An 18,694-nucleotide genomic window follows, 5' to 3' on the forward strand; every position below is an offset into this window, starting at 1 on the left:
CAGTGCTTTAATGCTTTGATTAAAGAATTTTTTCCTAACCTACAGTTGGAATTTTCCCTTTCTGTAGTTTTTGATGGTGACTTCTGTGTTTTCACTGAATGTGATGATTTTACCATCATGCTGTAATCTGTTGGCTTTTGGAGAGTCCTAGAAGTGGCATAGGTAAAAGTGGCTTTTGGGCAGCAGTAATTAGTATTTTCACTTCCTGCTGTATTTTTCCTACCGGGTTCTAAGTATTTTTTCATTATGTCATTGGAAATGAAATGATTTAGGGATTTGAACAGGCCATATTCCCTTTATTTGTCTATTGAAGCCCAACAGGCTGAACGCAGACATGGAAGGGTGCTATTTGCTGAGGGATGGCATGGTGCTGTTAGGACCCCTTGTGATCAGAGCACTTGTCAAAACAATGAACTGAGAGCACAAGTGGAGTGATAGGAAGAGATAATGCTACTCATTTCCTGTTGATGTCATCCACTAGCCCAGCTTTTTCCTTGAGGCAGGCAACTTTATTGTTTGTTCAGGAATTACTCATGCAATAATCAGGGTTTTTTTGGACTCATAGACCTGCTTTTGGTTATATGTGTAGCTTTTACTTTCTGAATGCAAAGTACATTTCACACTTCTTTTCAAGGACCTCTCTTAAAATTCTTCAGCCTGTTATTATTGCAAATCAAATAATTAAAATGTAATCTTGATCTGAGAATGAACTGTTTTGATTAAACATGTTTTAAAAAAATCCCCACTCATTGCAGAGCAGGATTAACAATTATGATTGAGAGTATAGAAAAGCAGGCTAAAACAGCTGAGTATATTTTATTCCATCTACCAAGGCTGCTGGGGAGTAATATGACTGTTTGCAGTGTTTAAAAATAAAAGCAGGGAGGAACAGGATTTATTTAAGGTAATAAATATTTTCAATACACGGAAAACTTACCTTTCAATACAAGGTATGGAATGCATAGCCTAAAAATAATAAGTTTTATAGAAACTTGATCATAGTATTTAGAGAGAACCTTCTCAGCAAGAGCAGAGTGCAAGCATCTGGTAAGATTTGCCCATTCTGCTTTCAGCCTGTAGGGTGGAGTCAGTCTGTTGGCAGTGCAGGTGCCCTGTGTCCTTCTGGAGCAAAGTCCTTCCTTTTGGCTATAATTTCAGTTCCAAACCTGTATTTAGGAGTAAACTGTCATCCACAAATTGTGAGTGCCTACAGGCTGGGAAGCAGGAGCATTGCCCGGCTCTGCTCTGTTGTGTGGGTATCAATGGTGTCAATAGGTCCTTGAAAAGGCAGACATCCTTTTGTCCTGTCTGCTTAACACAGCTCTGCCACTAAAGCAGCCATCAGCATTCCACTGGATTCATGTGACAGCGTTGATCCCAGTCCTTTGGTCCCAAATCTTGCACTGTTAGTGATGTCTGTATCCATTACTTCAAAGGCTCTTGTTATTTTCCCCTGCATCCAGGATCAATGGCTTAGCATTCATTCCCCCTTTTAAGGTTTCTCTGTATATTCCCAATGTTCTTTGTTGCAGGGGTTTAGTCTTTGAAAAGGAGCCACCAAAGTAGGTATAACATTTCTGCAATAGTTGACTGCAAGAATTGTTTTACTGTTTTTTAACTTCCAGCCATCATTGTTTGCTGGCAAAATGTTTTATTGCTGATGAGAAATGCTGAAAATGTTTCACAGTGTGGAGTAAGTTAAACTATTTAAAAGGGTCATTTTTAAACAAAAATTGGATTCTTTGGACATTGGTGTCATTACTGAAGTATTTTCATCCAAGCTGCTGATGGCAAATGCATGCCACCTAGAAATGAAAATTTGGTCTTAACCTCAAAGGGTGGAAGTCTTCATGCTTTAGATCTTTCACTTGATCTGGTGAACTTTTTGTTGAATGGATTAATCGACCTGCCATTCCTTTGCCATACTGTTCATGGCCAGCAATGCAGCAGTAACACTTCTGGTCATCCAGGACAGGAGCCAGGCCAGGTTTTTCTATGACTCCCTCTTGTTAATTTGCAGTTCTGTGGAACTGCCTGATCCATTATTATTCACTACTGCTATTCTAATTTGGTTTTCTTTATTAGGTGCTCAAGAACTTCTCTTGCTGGCACAATTGATGAGATTATGGATGTTCATGAAAGATCTTCATTAAAAAACCAAACAAAGTGGAATCAGCCAACTTAGCTTTTAAGTCTTGTGAAGGATAATTCAATTCTCACTTGATATTTTGGGTGTCTTTTCAGTGATGTGCTTAATTCTGTTGTTTCCAAAAGCAAAAAGTGTGTTCATTCATTGGTACCAGAAGACATTGGGAACAGCAGGTGGAGGCTGTAATCTAGTGAAGGCAGCTTTGGTGCTCAGTTTTCTCTCTTCTTCCCAGTATTTGTACCTTCTGAAATCAACAGAATCATCCCCAAAATAAAGGGATGGGATGGATATACCCATACCAATGTGGGTATTAAGCAAAGGATAGGACATAACAAGAAATTGTTAGTGAGTAGCTCTTGAGATCAGCTCCTCTTCTGCCGCTCATCTGTTTGTCCAGGCACACACGGAAAGGGGCAGGGGAGCTCTCCAGTCACAACATTGTCATCTGAGCACTGGTGGAGCTTCAGCATTAGGTGCTGTAAGGCCTCCTGTGTTGCAAAATTTAGGATTATCTCTTTTTCAGGGGTGTCTGTGACAGCAGTTTTGGCTGGGTCCATCCTAGTACCTGTTCTTGATGCTTCATATCAGGCTTTTTTTTCCTGGAAGTTTCTTCCGACTAAAGAAGCATCTGTTCCTGGGATCCTGTAATCTAATACTGATGGAGTCAATGGCTCTGAATCTTGAGCTCTGATTTCTGTGGAGTTTTTTTTCTGTGTACCCCTTGAACCTAGTTCATTGTTAGTATTGGTTTTATCTGCTAGAAAGGGGAAATACAAACCCAGTCTGCTTCCTACAACATTTCCTGCTGTCCTGTTCCTGATGATGGCACTGGAAAGGAGAAACTGCCCCATCCACTCACCCTGGACATTCTTATGATACTATGTAATTTTCTTGTAAAATTGAGTTGGATGCCTTGATTCCTGGGGGAGAGGAATCACCTTGTGTGCACTTTGCTTTGCGTCACCCACCCTCCACCTCCGGAGATCAGGATTAGGGAATGGTTGTTTCTTCTGCCTCCATCAGGGGAGGCAGAGGTGGGAGTGGGGCAGTTCAGGAACATGGCTGGCCAATGTTCCAGCTTGTCTCACCCTGTGGGGTTTGCACATCTCAGGAGTGGAGTAGATGGGCATGGTCTTTGTGAAGGAATCTCAGTTGCAGAAGGTAAGTAGATGTTTCACTTATTCTAGTAAACATTTTGTTTAATTACTTAACTCTTAATTCATCATGATTAAATAGTCTTATCTGTAATTTAAACAGCATCAGTTTACTAATACTTCAGAATGAATCAATAGTCAGAACTGTAAATAACAAGGCATTACACATTCCCAGTGTGTGTTGCCATGAAACAAGGTTTCTGCTTCCATGGCTTGTCATCATCGAGGGCTGTTCTGTATTTCAGGCTCTTGAGTAAAACCAAACACAGCATGAAGCAGCCTATACCTATGGAATCACACACTATATTGGAAACACAGATGATTTCAAATTTCATTTACAGGATTCTAAATCCCATTTAAAAATTAGAATAATTAAATGTAATAATCTCTGAGCATGCACTCGTTGAATTAATGGTATAACTGGTGAGCTCAGTCCTATCTGTGACTCTTTATTCTGTATTAATCAAAGAATATTTTTGGGCAGTTGAAGAACTTGCACCTCCTGCCTGATAGTGTTTAGGGTGATTTCACAGGTAGAGAGATGTTGTTTTGAGGAATATAGGTGTTACAAACTTCTTCCAGAAATTTGTGTCCACTTCATGTCCATCTTATGAGCATGGGGTTGGTGCTGAAAGAGATGAATTCTGTCTTTCATGGCTCCAAATGTGATTGGAGGAAAAGCACCTTCTGCTCACTGTTACTATTTCCTGTCTCCTTAAGCTTTTTAAATTTTGTGCAAACTAGTACAGTAGCAGAGAAGAAAAAAAGGGACAAATTCTTACGGTATTGTGCTCATTTTTAGTAAATGCAATTTTAGATGCTTTTGAATACCTCCATTAATTTAAAGTATTTTGACAAAAAAAAGGGCTTCAGGCAGAGATGGATGAAGAAATGCAGTTTACTGTAACATGTGGTTTCAATACTGTAATTATTTGCAATTTTGGGTGGCATAATCCAGTTCTTATCTCGAAAAGGCTTGAATCAGAGGGAACTGATGAAATCCATTTGATGGATTGAATGATGGAAATCCATTTGATGCCAGTAGATGGAAGAGGGGAGCAAACCACCCCTGCTCATCCTTCCCTCCAGGAAAGCTGCACTTCTCCTTTAGTGGCCTTTACTGTCTGTTTGCCAGTAAAGCAGACTGACACTTGTTCTTAGGTGGAAGAAAGGGTCCTGGTGTCAGGACAAACCTTGGATGTGTATGTTTGGTTTAATTATTTCTTACATTCAGCTGCATGCACAGCTTCTGTGACAAGCTCCAAGACTGAGCTGCTGGTTACAGGCTTGTTTCCATGTTCATGAACTGAACCTAGTCAAAACTCCTTGCTCTGTTTTTGGGTTTTAAACAGACACTTTTAGGACCATTGAAAATTCTTTATTGTCAGTTCTACCAGCTAGGATTTGAAACAAAGTGAGTAGTTGAATTGCAAGAAGATATTTAAATACCTACTGGGATTTTGCCCAGCTTTAAATAAAAGTAATAACTAACCAGTGTGCAGGCTTGCCTGAGGGTTTTGCAACGCTGGCAGCACAGTTGGTTTAGAGCTGCTTTGTGTTTGGATACATGAAAATACAGCCTCTTGTGTGCCTGCAGTCTAGACATCACTCATGGGAGAAGCAGCTTTCAGTATTTCAGTACATGGGTTGTGTTTGAGCAGGGCTGCTGGAAACTGGAGTGAGGAATAAATAAGCGTTTTGTCAGTCTGTTAGTTTGATATCAACAGCACAAACTGCATGGGTAATTGCTGTGCAAATGGCATTTCAAGTTAATTCCACCAGGAGACTCCAGAAATAAACTCTGTGGTAGCAGCTTTGAAAGTCACTTATGGCAGCTTTGAGTCCAAAAATAAACCCTGCACCCACGGCTGGTAGAACTGAAGGAGCTGGGTGTCGGCCTCTGTCCCCAGCTGTGAACAGGGAGGACCTTGCACCATCTAGAGGAAAAGAAAGGATAGTCAAAGGGTTAGAAAAGGAACTGGGGAAAAAAACTGACAAAATCTTGTTTCCTGTGGCAGTTTTAAAACATGGCAGAGCAGATTCTAAAGTTAGTTTTGCACTTTCGTCACATTACATGAGGAAACAAGGATCAGTAGTGCAGAAAATAGCCTTAAGAGGTGGTGGAAGTTATCAAGAAAAAAAGTGCAAGTTTTATGGAATTAACCTAGTCTATATTTTCAAATGTATCAATATTTTAATGTGTGAAGGGATATGCATTAATTTATTCACACATCATCTAATTATTTATAGTGCAGTGGGAACAAAGGCTCTCCCAGAGAATTCTAAGTTTATAACTTCTTAAGACCCTTGTGTTTGTTTGAGGTCAGGGCAGGAGGCTCTGTCAGAGGCAGTAGGTGTTGTAGAGCTCTGTGAGATCATTTGATCACTTACTGAAAGCCTCACTTCTGTGTGCTTCAGGAAGTTATTGAGAGAAATTGCCTGTTCTTGTGGAACTGAATTTTCTGTAGAATAAGGTAATGTTGAGGCTTAATCCAGAGGGTACTTCAAGTGCCTTCAAGGACTGTCCATCCCTAAAAATATTCATGGGCACAACCTCACTAGCAAGCTCTGAGACCACTTCAGAGCCAGTCCTCCCCTGGGTGAGCATCTGAATTATTCTGGGATTCATTTAGTGACTGAAACATGGCACTTAGGCTGGGAGTTGTGTCCTGGCAGGCAGCTGGCACTGCACTGGGGCAGACAGGGCAGGTGAAATGGAGATGGCTGGGCTTGGAGGGCTTAGGGGTTGGTTGGGTAGTTGTCTATAGTTCAGTCATAGTTTTGACTCTGTAAAATATGTGCTTTACTTACACTTAGGTAGTAACGTTGACTTTATTTCATGAGAAACAAAGCAGAAGTTCAATTGCAAAAACAGGCTTTGAGATTTCTTCCCTTATGCAGTACAACTTACCTTCATATTGAACATGGTATTTTAAAGGAGGACTATGGCTGTCTCTTTTAGATCTGGATTTTTTTTCCCAATAATAGCCTTGTATGTGGACACTGGAGAGTAGATTCCAGGTTATTGAAAATTAAATGTAAATGCAAAACTGGCCTATTTGTAAAATAAATGATCCTATCTAATGTCTGAACATGGAGATACCTGTGTTCTACTCTCAGATCCATCCCTGGTTTATTTTTGTCCTTTTAGGGACTACTTGCATTCTAGTTTCGGAGTTGAAACACCAAAATTCATTTTGTGCAGGTTTGAGGGTGTTTTTTTCTGTTTGTTTTTACTTTATTTTTAAGCCCTCCATGCCAGGAAAAAGCCATCTAAAGGCTCCAGCATAGGTGAGTTACAAGTTCAGTGTGTAAAAACTGGATGACTAAATGGTTTGCTTTGTGCTCTAGGTTTGCTTTTCATGGTATCTGTAGGTCAGCACTGCTGTTTCAGAGTTTATATTGGCATCCTGGGTTTCAGGGATTGTTTTCCATTAATAAAATAAGCAGCTCTTCCAAAGAGCAGGAGGAAAGATTGCCTTTTGGTGGTGACCCTCATCAGGGGATCAGCTTTAGGGAAAGCAGCTGACCAGTGCTACTGTGAAAGTGAATTCCTGTTGACTTTGGAGCTTTTATGACTTTGTGGAATCACTAGTGACTCATGTAAACTCCTTGCTCCTGCCTTCCCTGTCAGTGCCTGGCTGTTTGCAGAGGATGGGGATAGCAGAGTCCCTGTGTGGAGCATTAATCCCTGTTCCCTGGCCGGGTGCTCACCTTGGGCAGCTTATCAATCTATTTTCTGCCTCCTGAGCTAATGCCGTGCTGAGCCGGATTAGCCTGGCCGTGTGCTGGGAACAATGGAGGGAGCCAGGCGTGTGCAGGGCTCCTGTGTCCCCTGCCAGGCCTCAGTGTGGGACAGCAGAGCCTCCTGGCCTGAGGGAGCAGTGTGCAGCTGGGATGTGCAGTCTGGAAACGCCACCTGATGGGTTTTCAGTCTTGTGTGCTGTGTCACCCTCGGTGCAGGTGGCCCAGGGAGGCAGCCAGGCTGTCACAGGTGCAGATCAGCTGTGCTCAGCTCTGTGGGGGTTAGTGGCATGGAGAAGTGTGCCTTGGGGACACTTCCAGACAGGGCTGGGCTGATTGGATATGAGGAAAAAAATTTTAACTGAAAGAATAATAAAATACTGGAATGCTCTTCCTAGGGAGGTGGTAGAATCACCATCTCTGGGTGTGTTTAAAAAAAGACTGGACATGGCTCTTGGTGCTATAGCCTAGGTGAGGTGTTAGGGCCTAGGTTGGACTCGATGATCTTAGAGATCTCTTCCAACCTCATTATTCTGTGATTCCCTGGTGAAGAGCTGCAGGAGTGCATTCCAATTGCTGTGCAGCTCTCCTGGGGCTGGGATCAGGAGCCTGGGGGGACATAACCCAAATCCCTGCTTACCTGGGGGGACATAAGCTGGGGTCCCTGCTTACCTGGGGCCCTTTCCGAAATCCCAGTGCATCAGGCCCTGGGGTTGGTGTGACAGCCATGTGTCATTAGGCACTGAAATTTAAATGCCAGTTTATCTCTGCACCTCTGTGCCATGCAGGGCAACATTTAACTTTGTTCTTCAAGCCAGTTGGCCAGAAGGGCAGGGTTCCCTGAGAGGAAGCATTGTGTCCCATTTTAAGCACAAAAATGGGATGTGAGAGAAGAGTGTGGTGCATGTGTTCTCTCAACCAGCTCTGCTCTCTCCTCTCTCTTTCTAACTCTTCTTGTTGTATTTGAAAGTCTCCTGTCAGCACACTTGGTCTGGTGCACAGTAAAATTCAGATACAGCAAAGTTCCTGAGAAACAATATCCATTCAAATATTTTTTCCTTAATATTTTGAACATCTCTTCAGAAGGCTAACCTGTGGTTATCCCTAAATATCATGGAAAGAGCATTGGCAAGTTTAGGGGAGTTGTTTATTTATCCTTGTTTGGCTTGCCTTGAGCAGCACTACTATAAACTATAGAACTTGACTATATTGCTGAGCCACCTGGAGAAACATAAAGTTGGAAGTAATACTTTTTGTTCAGAATGTTAATTCTGTAACATTTTCAAAGAAATTATAGGGGGCGGAGCATTCTCAGGAAGCAGGACACGGTAGGAAATTAAAATCCAGATTCACTGACCTTTTTAGCTAAGAGCTTCTCATGGAACTAATCCAGCTTTGAGCTAAATTAATTTTTCCTGAAGGATTTGCTTTCTGTACGTGCACAGCTGTTTGGCTTTTGTCTCCTGACCCAAGTGCAGTGCGGGGCAGAGGCTCTCCCTGCTGTGCTGGAGGCACTGGAGCCATGGCAGAGCAGGACAGAGCCCTGTGGTGACAGGGACACGTGGGCAGGGACACAGCACAGTGTGCTCAGCTCCTGCTCGAGCTTTGGGTGTTCTGCATTATCAATGAAGGCAGTGGGCAGAAGGTGACAGGCCACTCTCCCTTCACCATGAGACTGTAGCAGTTCATTTCCATCTCTGGGCCTCAGTTTCCCATCTTAGTGCCACTAACAATGTCAGGGTGCTGTCTCTGAGGTGTTTGGAGAGGTCTTCTGTGGATGGCATTAGAGCCAGGGAGTGGTGGACACCCTTGTCTTCAGTTAAAAAAAAATCCTCTGAACTGGTCTCTGTTAAGAGAGGAGTGATTCTGTCTCAGTCTTGTGTGGGCATTTGCTGTTAGTCATTGTGAGATTATTTAAATAAGTCTGCATTTGGGTGTGCAGCTCAGGTAGGAAGTTACAAATACTTTTTTTGTTTTGTTGCAAATACTGCACCAAGGCAATTCCTACATTCCAGCCAAGCCTTTCAGATCAGTTAAATGATGTTGAAATTTCACTTGCAATGAGTAACTTCGGCATATTAATACTTAAGTTAAACTTTTTTGTTTAAAATTTAATTTTTCCAGTTGGAAATTGAAAACTGCGAACTGAGAAATTGAAAACCAGCCCTGAAGCTCTCCTGTCATGCCCAGGTCCTTTGTGCTTGCAGAAAAGGGGAGCACAGCCATGCTCTTGCTGTGTGCTGGGCCACGTGCTCCCCTCTGCAGTTCCTCTGTCCCTGTGCATCCGCTCACGTCAGCACTGCTGCTCGAGGGAGGCTTCTCTGAAACTGTCACCATAACCAGGCTCTGGAGATGTGCAAAACAACTGATTTAGGAAAGCTTCGGGCTAGGAGTCACTGACACTGAGTTTCACTTTGTAACTGGCCCTGTGGCTCACTCAGTTTGTCCATCTGGGTTTTGGAGTGGTGTTTTTGCTCTTTCGTTTTTTGCCTTTTTGTCCCCCGTGTTTGTCTGAAGTATCTGCTGCAGCGCTGTGACTTCCTGCTGCTCTCAGCTCTGGCTGTTTCCTTGCTTTAGCTTGACCTCAGTGCAGTCCTTGAGCAGCAACACTCTTGATTTTTCTTTCTTGAGCTGCTCACGTGCTGACCCACAGACTCACGGAGCCCTTAATTAGAGAGGTACCTTGGAGACATTGGTCATTTCGCCACCTCTGATGTGAGGCAGGACTTGGCTCATTCATTGCTTTGTCCAGCTGAGTCCAAGAGCTCTAGCACCTCCTAACCTGACAGTGAAACTGTGTTTCTGATTTCTGCCATTGAGTGACATGAGTGTTTGTGTCCTTGCTGGTTTCACTGCCTGGATAACGAGGATTGTACCCAGTGCTGAGGAAAGAGTGCTGAACAGAGAGGGTCCCATTGTAGTGAGTGAGCCGAGCTCTGTGCTGTTGGTGTGGTGAGAGGAGAGCTGCCAGGTCCCTCTGATTCAGTGCATGCAGCTTTTCCCTCTTGTTTCACAAAAGGTGCAGCAGTTTCTGCTCTGGTTTGGTCCTGCCATGCAGCTGTATGGCATCCAGCTCCTAGAAAGCAAAGGGACTCCATCCCTTCTCCTTCTGTTGCATTTTCAGAGTCAGGGAAGTACATGCAGTAGGAAAAGGTTGTGAAAAACAAACTTTGTGTTTCTAAACATTAGGGAGGCTTGTGTTCACCAGGGCAGTTATCAAAACACCAACACTGAATGTTCATGAACCACTTGTTTAGAGACTCTGCCAGTGAGTTTCTCACCACTTAAATTAGTTGCCTTGTGCCCTACTTAGTTTGAAGGGATGGAGCTCATCTGTCATGTTCACTCTTTTTTTTCTCCCCAAAATCGTATGTTTGCTGCTGCCACTTCAGAGTTTCTTTTGCCTTTTGCTTTTTTTTTTTTTTTTTTTTTTGCAATGAACCTGTTATTTCAAACTGGTGCTGTGAGTTTTGAGTAGAGAATTTGAACTTGACTTTGTGGCAGCCTTAGTGAGATTCTGCACAGATACAAAGCTTATGGCAGCAAGTGCTGTTCACTTAGTAAAGGTTTTCTCACTGTAAATGATAACCTGTTACATAATGATTTAGTATATATGCTGCTTTGATTAATATTCTCTTCAAAGCTAAGGAAGACCCATAAGATGCTTGTGGAGATGGTATATTCTTACTTTGAGTTCAAAATGTATTTTGTATTTGCAGTTTCCTAAATTTTATTCAATTCACTTTTTACGTGGACTCAATAAAACTTCTTTTTTTCATGGCTGCCTTCCTAGTAGTTTAATTTCATACCTTATGAAGTTTGTTAATTTTTTGGCCTGGTCTATGCTGCTGTCACAGTAGGGTGAAGTTATGGGGTCAGGGTGTGTTTTGTTGGTAGCAAATCCAGTCAAATTCTCCCATAAAATCATTGAAGTCTCTCTTAGAAGCAGGAGGGAGTTGTCCCAAAAGGATTTTTTCAGCTATGATGGCCACGCTTGCCTTATTTTAATTTGAGTTCACCTTTGACCAGCTTTGGGTAATTACTCTGCTAATAATTGTCCCGCTGAATTTGTGTTTCTCCTGCTTTTGTATCCCATTACTTTTAATATTGGACACAGAACAAATTTCCTTCTGAGGTAAACAAGCAGAGATGTTTTTGTCTGGACTTAGATCAAAACAAAAACAAATACATCAAGAAGTTCAGTTTTAAAGTAAAGTAACCTTTGATTCTACTTTATCTTAAGGAAGGAGCAGCTTTGGCCTCTCCCAGACTGCTGAGAGATGTAACCTAAGGTGATTGTGTTACAAAGCCTCAGGAATCTCCAAATTACATTTTGTCACATGTTTATAGAAAACAAAAATCACTTTTTAGCAAAATGTTCAGCTGAATCCAGGATTCTGGGTTCTGCCTGCACTTGGAAAGTTGTTTTTTGAAGCAAGGAATGCGCGCTATTTTTATTTTATTACTTTAATATATATTTGCGTTTCCCAGAAAAATCAAGCAGCCCAGCCAAAATGGTCAGTTAGCTCTGAAATGGTTTTTGTGTGAGACAGTGTGTCCTTTGCTCATCCCAGCCCCTGGAAAGGGAGAGTATTCATCACCTGCAGGAGCCCTGTGAGTGCCCCAGCCTGGTCTGCCTGCGGGTTCGAATGCCTGACTCATCTCGCTGAAACGCAGATTTTCCAGCTAAATTCCCCCTCACACCTGCACTCAGCTGCCGTCTCTGGGACAGCGTTTGGCATTTTGGGCTGGCTGTGGTGCTCCCCATGGAGACCCCAGGGAGGGTGTTTGGGTGGCTGCTGCCCTGAGCTGCCCTGGCTGCTGCAAGTCCGTGTGTCCATGTGTCCGTGTGTCCATGTGTCCGTGTGTCCATGTGTCTGTGTGTCCGTGACCCTGCACGGGCAGAGCCCAGCCCTGGGTGCTCCCAGCAGCTCTTCCCAAGGGGCTGAGCCCTGCATGGAGCTGCCGTGGGATGAGGGCTCAGCTGGCATGGCTGGCTCTGCCTCCCCAGCAGGGCCCCACAGACCTGCCTCGAGTCGTGGTCACTGCTTTGGCCTGTGGCAGAAACTCTGAACAGAGAGGTCTCTGTGGCAGGAGTGGAATCCCTTCATGCCAGCCCTCTGCAAGGCTGGAGAGGAGGCTGAGGGGTGAGATGTCAGGTTTGCCGCAGCTGAGGGTGGTGTGGGGTCAGAGCTGAGGGAGCCTGAGCAGGGCCCAGCCTTTGGGACCACTCAGGTGTAGGGACAGCCCAGCCCTGAGAGGGGAGGGAATCCTACAGATCTGCATCCCACAGCCCCCATAGTGCAAACTGCAAAGGAGCTGCAGGGTTTGTGGGTGGCTCTGTGTCCCCTTTGCATTTCCATCCTGGCCTTTGTGCCTCCTTCCCCCTGCGTCTCTCTTTGCCTCAGTGCGTATTTACACAACAACAAGCAGCTCCACAGCTTTGGTTTAGAAGAGACACAGATGTTGGCTACTCTGTGGCCCTGTGAAAATACACCAGTGTTCTTGCAGAAATCTGTGGGAGACTTGCTTGTGGGTGGGGATTTCTCATTCTGTTAGTTTCTCCTCCTTGGTGTAGAAGGTCAGTGCAGCATCAGCTCCCTCTTTCCTCTCTGTTACTTTGTAGGCTCAAAAAGCAAAGCAGCATTTAGAAAGTTTGCTGGAAATTACTGGGAAATGGTGCCTAGAAGTGACTCTGTCAGTTTATGAAAGAAGCTGATGTGGAGACTTAAAACCATCTAGCATGTCATTTTTGGCTCTTGTTAAAACCTGCAGAGTTGTTATAGCCAGGATGTATTAGAAATATGCATGGGACAAGGTTGGTGCACCCTGACAGTATAATTTCTTACTAGAATAATTAATACAGCTGAGAAAAAGCACTTACTTAGCAGAGACTTTACTAGTGTTGTGCTTTAAGCCCATATTTATCTAAAAAGATCCAACTTTATCTGCCTGGAAAGCTTGCTTGTTACATAACAGAACTGCTTAAAATGGTTTTTTTGAGCAAAAGTGTGTACATTGGATGTGTGCAAGGATAGTCTGTAATACATAGAAAAAAGGGTAACATTTAAATAAATTTATGTCTGCTGACATAGATTTCTCCTGGCATTAGGAATCTTTGCAGTTAATAACAAAAATAATCCTACTTTTCCAGAGGAGTACTTGTGAGGAGTTCATGGTTTTATAAATTGGGCAGAGTGATGCTGTCTGTGCAATTCAATACTTGGGCAACTGAAGAGAGAAACACAGTTTGCCTATAGAGCAAGGTTCATATTTTTTCCCACAACACAGCAGAAATTAATTTGTTTTAGTTCTTTTTCTGTCCTTAAGGACTTCAGCCTTGGAAAGACAGACCTTGCAGTGCTGGTAGCAAAGCAGGCTGTGCTGCAGATTGTGGTCAGGCAAGGGGAGGATGCAATTCACAAGTTCATAATCACTGGACCAACTGGCCCCACTGGGTTTTCTGTTTGAGGGAAGAAGATCAGTAAACTGGAACTTGATCTCTCTTTGCAGGTGAAGTCTGTGATAAATCTGCTGTTTGCTGCCTACACAGGGGACGTGTCTGCGCTCCGGAGGTAAAAACCAGTGGGGGTTTGGGAATAGGAATTTGGGGACAGGAATGCTGCTTGTTTGGTTCCTGCTGTTGTTGTTCAATTAGGAACATGCACATTCACTGTGTCTGGGTTGGGGATATTGAGCTGCATGAGCTAGAGATTGAATGTGTTCACCCAAAACCCAACCAAAATCTAACTATCAAAAAGGTACCCTGACACTATCCTGAATCCCACTGTGTTCCATTTCTTTGTATCATAGTAAAACAATTTATTTAACCATTTTTCATAGCAATGGCAGAAAATCCTGTCTATACTCTTACCTGCTCTAATATTCAATTCTGAAAGTGCCACAAAAATTCAGATTGGAAAATGCACATTGTTATTGGACAGGTTAGGGCATCTAGCTTTGCTTTTGAAATCTGGAAGAGAATCTGGTAACATTTAAGTTAATAATGATAGTAGACTAAATAAGCATTAATTTGTCTAGAATATATCTAAATATAATTAGTGGGTGGGAAAATCTATGGTGTATAGTTTAACTCTGCTGTCCCAAGGAATCAGTGTGAAGCAGGAACCCTCCCAATCCCTTAATGCTGCTCAGGATTTTCAGACTTGGGAGACTTCCTGGGATTTTCTCACCTGGTACAAATTTACTTTGCCTTAGGTGGCTTGGCTTGGCCATGGATGATTTTAAATCAGTTGTGTTGACTGTTATGTTTTCTGCAAAGATGTTTTATTTTTATTTATAAGGAACAGAAAGGAAGTTAAGTTACTAAGCTGGTTTTCAAAGCCAAAGCCCTTTTCATTATTAGCAAAGATACAATATGCTCCTGGTGCTGCTTGCAGCCTCTTGTGGCAGGGCAGTGTCCTGCCATGCTGGTTTTGTGATGTGCTCTAAGACTTGCCTCTGCAGTCTCCTTTATTGTGTTTTATTTTGTTTTTAAGGTTTGCTCTGTCAGGAATGGATATGGAGCAAAGAGACTACGACTCGCGGACAGCCCTGCATGTGGCAGCTGCAGAAGGTACTGTCTCCTCACACAGCATTTGCTGTCTGTCTGTCTGTCTGTCTGTCTGTGTGCTTTAGCACACCCTTGCTGTCTCTGTATAGCTGCTTTTGTCTGCACATAAATGGATGTATAGAAGTACAGGCACTCACAGAGCTGCTTTTCCTGCAGGACACGTGGATGTTGTCAAGTTTCTGCTGGAAGCGTGCAAAGTGAATCCTTTCCCCAAAGACAGGTGAGTGGTTTTATTGATGGTTTGGAGGGAAGATGCTCCCATAGCACTTCCCTAGTGTCTGTGAGGAGAAATAAGAGTGGAATGTGTTGAGCCAGGCCACTGGAGCAGGGGAATGGGATCCTGCTGGTTCTCTGTAGGTTCTGCAGACTGAGCAGGAATGAAAAATGAGCCACTAAACCCATTATTTCAAAGGTTATGCTCAGCTTAATGAAGTTCCACAGTTACTGTACTGAATGGGGTCTCTGTGCTGAGCCATTAGTGCAGAATGTAAAGAACTGGATTTGTGGTGCTCTAATGTGCTGATCTTAAAAATCCTGTGCTGCTTTTTGTAGGTGGAACAACACTCCTATGGATGAAGCTTTACATTTTGGACACCATGATGTTTTTAAAATTCTTCAAGAGTATCAGACCCAATACACGCCGTCAGAGGATAACAACGACGGGAAGGAGAACCGAACGGTTCATAAAAATCTGGATGGCTTGCTATAATCATCTCCAGCTAGACCCTAAGAATCAAATCACTTACCTATTTAATTGTGGTATGCATAAGTAATGAAGAGCGTGTGTGTTTCTATCTGATAGTGGTATATATTTTACAGAAGTCTCTGTTACTTCAGTGTTATGTTACAGGAGTTTCTATACGCACAGGACAAATCCAATCTCTTCAAAAGAAACAAAACCAACTAAGAATCTCCCTCCATAATGTGAGCAATATTACCTCATGCTGCATATAATTGATGTATAAAAATATTTAGCTGTTGTTGGCTTTACTGTGCACTACTTAATTTATTTTTGTGTTCTATGTGAACTCTAGTCTGTGGTCAGGAACTTTTCTGCTGAATTTTTGTTTCTTTAGCCCTCTGTTTCCAGTATGGCCAGGATGAGCCAGAGTACTGTCAGGTGTGAGCGTCAGTGAGGTTTTTTGAAAGCTGAGGATGCTGATGTAGATGTATGCTGGGTGTGTTAAGTAAGGATCTGCACTTATCTTTGGGAAAAAATAGAAAAAAGAATTCCACACAACCTTGTTTACATAATATAAATATCACAGAGTATATAGGTGACACTTGTCAATGGTCTAGGCTTGTTCTTAGAGATAGTTTTGTCAGGGAACGTGTTTTTAAGGTTTGTTTGACCAAATGGTGTAGGGGAGTGTGACGTGTAGCTGGGTGTGTAGTGGGATTTGTGTCTTGGGAGCGTTTCTCTCAGTTCCTCTGTCTTGCCTCCCTCCTCTCTCTCCACGTTCAGCTGCTAAAGTACTTCCCTGTGGCCAGGGAATGTGGGTGCTTCCACTCCGTGCAGGTGTTCCTTGCAGGTGTATTTGCACTACCCTGGGGGGCTGGCAGGGGCTGCTCCCTCCTGGAGGCTGCACCAGGAGCCAGCCAGGGCATGGAAGTGCTTGAAAGGCAAAGAACCAAACCAAATACAATCTGAGCTCATTGAGGCTTGTTGCAAGGAGCACGCATGGAGTGAAACAGCTTTAAGGAGCATAGAGCCAATCCGAACAGGAGCAGAGCAGGAGATAAGCCAGGTTTTGGGATATGTTCTCTTCTTGCACTGCCATCAAACCAGGGAGCAGGATATTGCATCACTGGGATTCCCCTGGTGTAGGACAGGAGTTCAGCACCAGGAGCACAAGTGAGTAAATGCCTTTTGTGGTGAATGGTGGCATTCATTGTCTTGCCACTGAAGCCAGCACGACACGTGCCCTGTTGTGGAAAATGTAGATGCAGGTATTTGTAGTTCACACAAGTCCAATATTGCCACAGCTCCCTGTCCCAGGTACAATTGCTTCTGCCAGTAGTGTGGCACAAACCTCAGAAATGGGCAGTCACTTCAGATACTCACAACACACTGTAGTTGTTGGATGTAGGCAAGGATTTTAGCACAAGAGTTTTAGGCAGGAATCATTTAGCACATGGAAAAGGAGATTGTGCTTGAGAGTTGTGTATATGGTGGTTTTTATCCTAGCACGTAGTGTACAAGTCATTAGTAAATCTCAGAGGTCAAATTTTCTGTGTTTTGGCACCAAAATCTCCTGGAATCATGCCCAAATTCTTCCTAGAATGCCCAAGCACTTTATAAAGATGATCTGAACCACATTACCCTCCTTTAGCAATGAGGACACTAAGGCTTGGAGAGAAGTCACTTCTCCAGAGCGACCCAGCAGGTCAGTATAGCTGAGAATTAATCCTTTTAAGTTCCTGTACAGTCTCTTGTCCAAATGCCATACTGCCTCCCTGCAGGGAGGACAAGCCACGTGGAAAAGTGCTTGGTACTCATCACAAGCTGTGACTGTCTTCATCATGAACGAGTCTGAAAGTCTAAAGCCCTCAAACAGCATCTCGAAGCTGGCTAGCATGGTTATCAAACACTTTTTCTTAAGAATCCTCCTTTTCTTAAGCTGGTTGGGTTTGTTTTTTCTTTTTGTTTTTTCTTTTTTCTTGTGTTCTTCTGAAGATCAGCTATTTTTCTGAAGGCTTTTAACCCATTCTCTTCACATCCTGTGTCTGGCCACCCCTGTTGTAAACAAGAACTAAATGAAATGGCCTCTGGCTCTTTGTTGAGCCACGTCAGTCACTGGGTAGCACAAGGGAACAAAATTATGAGCTTCAATGTAAAGGAATATTTTTAGATGGATCCTAGTTCAAAATGATGGATTTCAGTGCTAATCTTCCCTATCTTGCCCCTGTTACAACACATTCTGTAGCTTCTCAGAGAAATACCTGATGTAGCTTTATTTAACTGGCATTGTGTTGTTCAAACTGGCATTTTTAAACATAGGTATGTTATATTGTACACATGATATAAACAAACCAAAACCAAAAGGATTGTAACTGAGCTAACATTAAAGATCATGGCTGTCCCTAAATTAATGCTTTCATCCCGAGTGCTTTTAGCCAGTCCTAGCTTCAGTGCATTTTTGCTGGTTAGTTTTAGTATTTTCTCATTGTGAGAAGATGGATTATTTTGTAATGTCCAATTCAGCGATGCAGCTACTTAGACATGGCGTTATTTATAAATAGAAATATATGCAGTACTGCATTGGTTTGGCTGTTTATCATTCATGACACTGACATGTAGATTTTCCAGTAAATAGCTTTTGGTTATCTTATCCAACGCTGACTTCCTTACGCTCCAAAGAAGATTCCCCCCACTCCTTTGTTTTTATGTCATATATGTTTCTTCTGTATCACAACCTACAATCGTTCAGCTAACTTAATGCTTTGTACTCAGAAATATTGTGGTAGTCTTAGCATTAATTAGCCTTTGTGAACAAACTGTATTGTACCAGATTTTTTTTGCTTCAGAGCTGGACTATCCGTGACTATACTTACTGGCAGTGTACTTCTGGTCATTGTAACTGACTGGGCTGATCTTGACTTTTAGATTCTGTATTGTGGGGACTAGACAGTGATGAATGTATTTCTAGCAGTTTCCCATGAATGAATCTAAACTTGAGCTGTACTGGTTCTGAAAATGAAAGTTATTTATTTTAAGAAATAAAATCCAGATAGTGTTGCTTTTTACAGCATAATAAATGGAAATACCAAGGTGATGGTGGTGCTGGTGAGTTTTATTGGTTGTCTGTGAGATTGCCATTGAAATAAGTCTTCATTTGTGGGAAGGTTGTCCTGGAAAACCTACTCTGGTCATTTCTATTGTTCAAAGTATGCAGGAAATCAGAATGAATTTCTGTAATGCAGTGTTTTCCTGATTTTTTTGGTGTTTATTTTGAAACCTACATTTCCAGAGCTGTGACCTTTCACTGGTGGTTGCTTTTTGTTAATGCTGGAATTCTGACCAGGTACTCTGGACAGGTCGAGCTTTCTCTTGACTTACTCTGTTGTCCTTCA

At 42.8% G+C, this 18,694-nt stretch overlaps 1 protein-coding gene across 1 annotated transcript in view; it reads left to right on the top strand.

The window, feature by feature from the left end:
• GLS (glutaminase) overlaps positions 1-18,394 on the top strand; it is a 59,382-nt gene extending 40,988 nt beyond the window's left edge. The window contains exons 15-18 of the mRNA XM_059476430.1: positions 13,561-13,622; positions 14,547-14,623; positions 14,777-14,840; positions 15,173-18,394. Of these exons, the coding sequence (XP_059332413.1) occupies positions 13,561-13,622; positions 14,547-14,623; positions 14,777-14,840; positions 15,173-15,329 (360 nt within the window). The 3' untranslated portion in view covers positions 15,330-18,394. The remainder of the gene's footprint in view (positions 1-13,560; positions 13,623-14,546; positions 14,624-14,776; positions 14,841-15,172) is intronic.
• Positions 18,395-18,694: the final 300 nt, after the last annotated feature.

This window comes from Ammospiza nelsoni, chromosome 7 (assembly GCF_027579445.1).
Source record: "Ammospiza nelsoni isolate bAmmNel1 chromosome 7, bAmmNel1.pri, whole genome shotgun sequence".
Lineage (NCBI taxonomy): Eukaryota > Metazoa > Chordata > Aves > Passeriformes > Passerellidae > Ammospiza > Ammospiza nelsoni.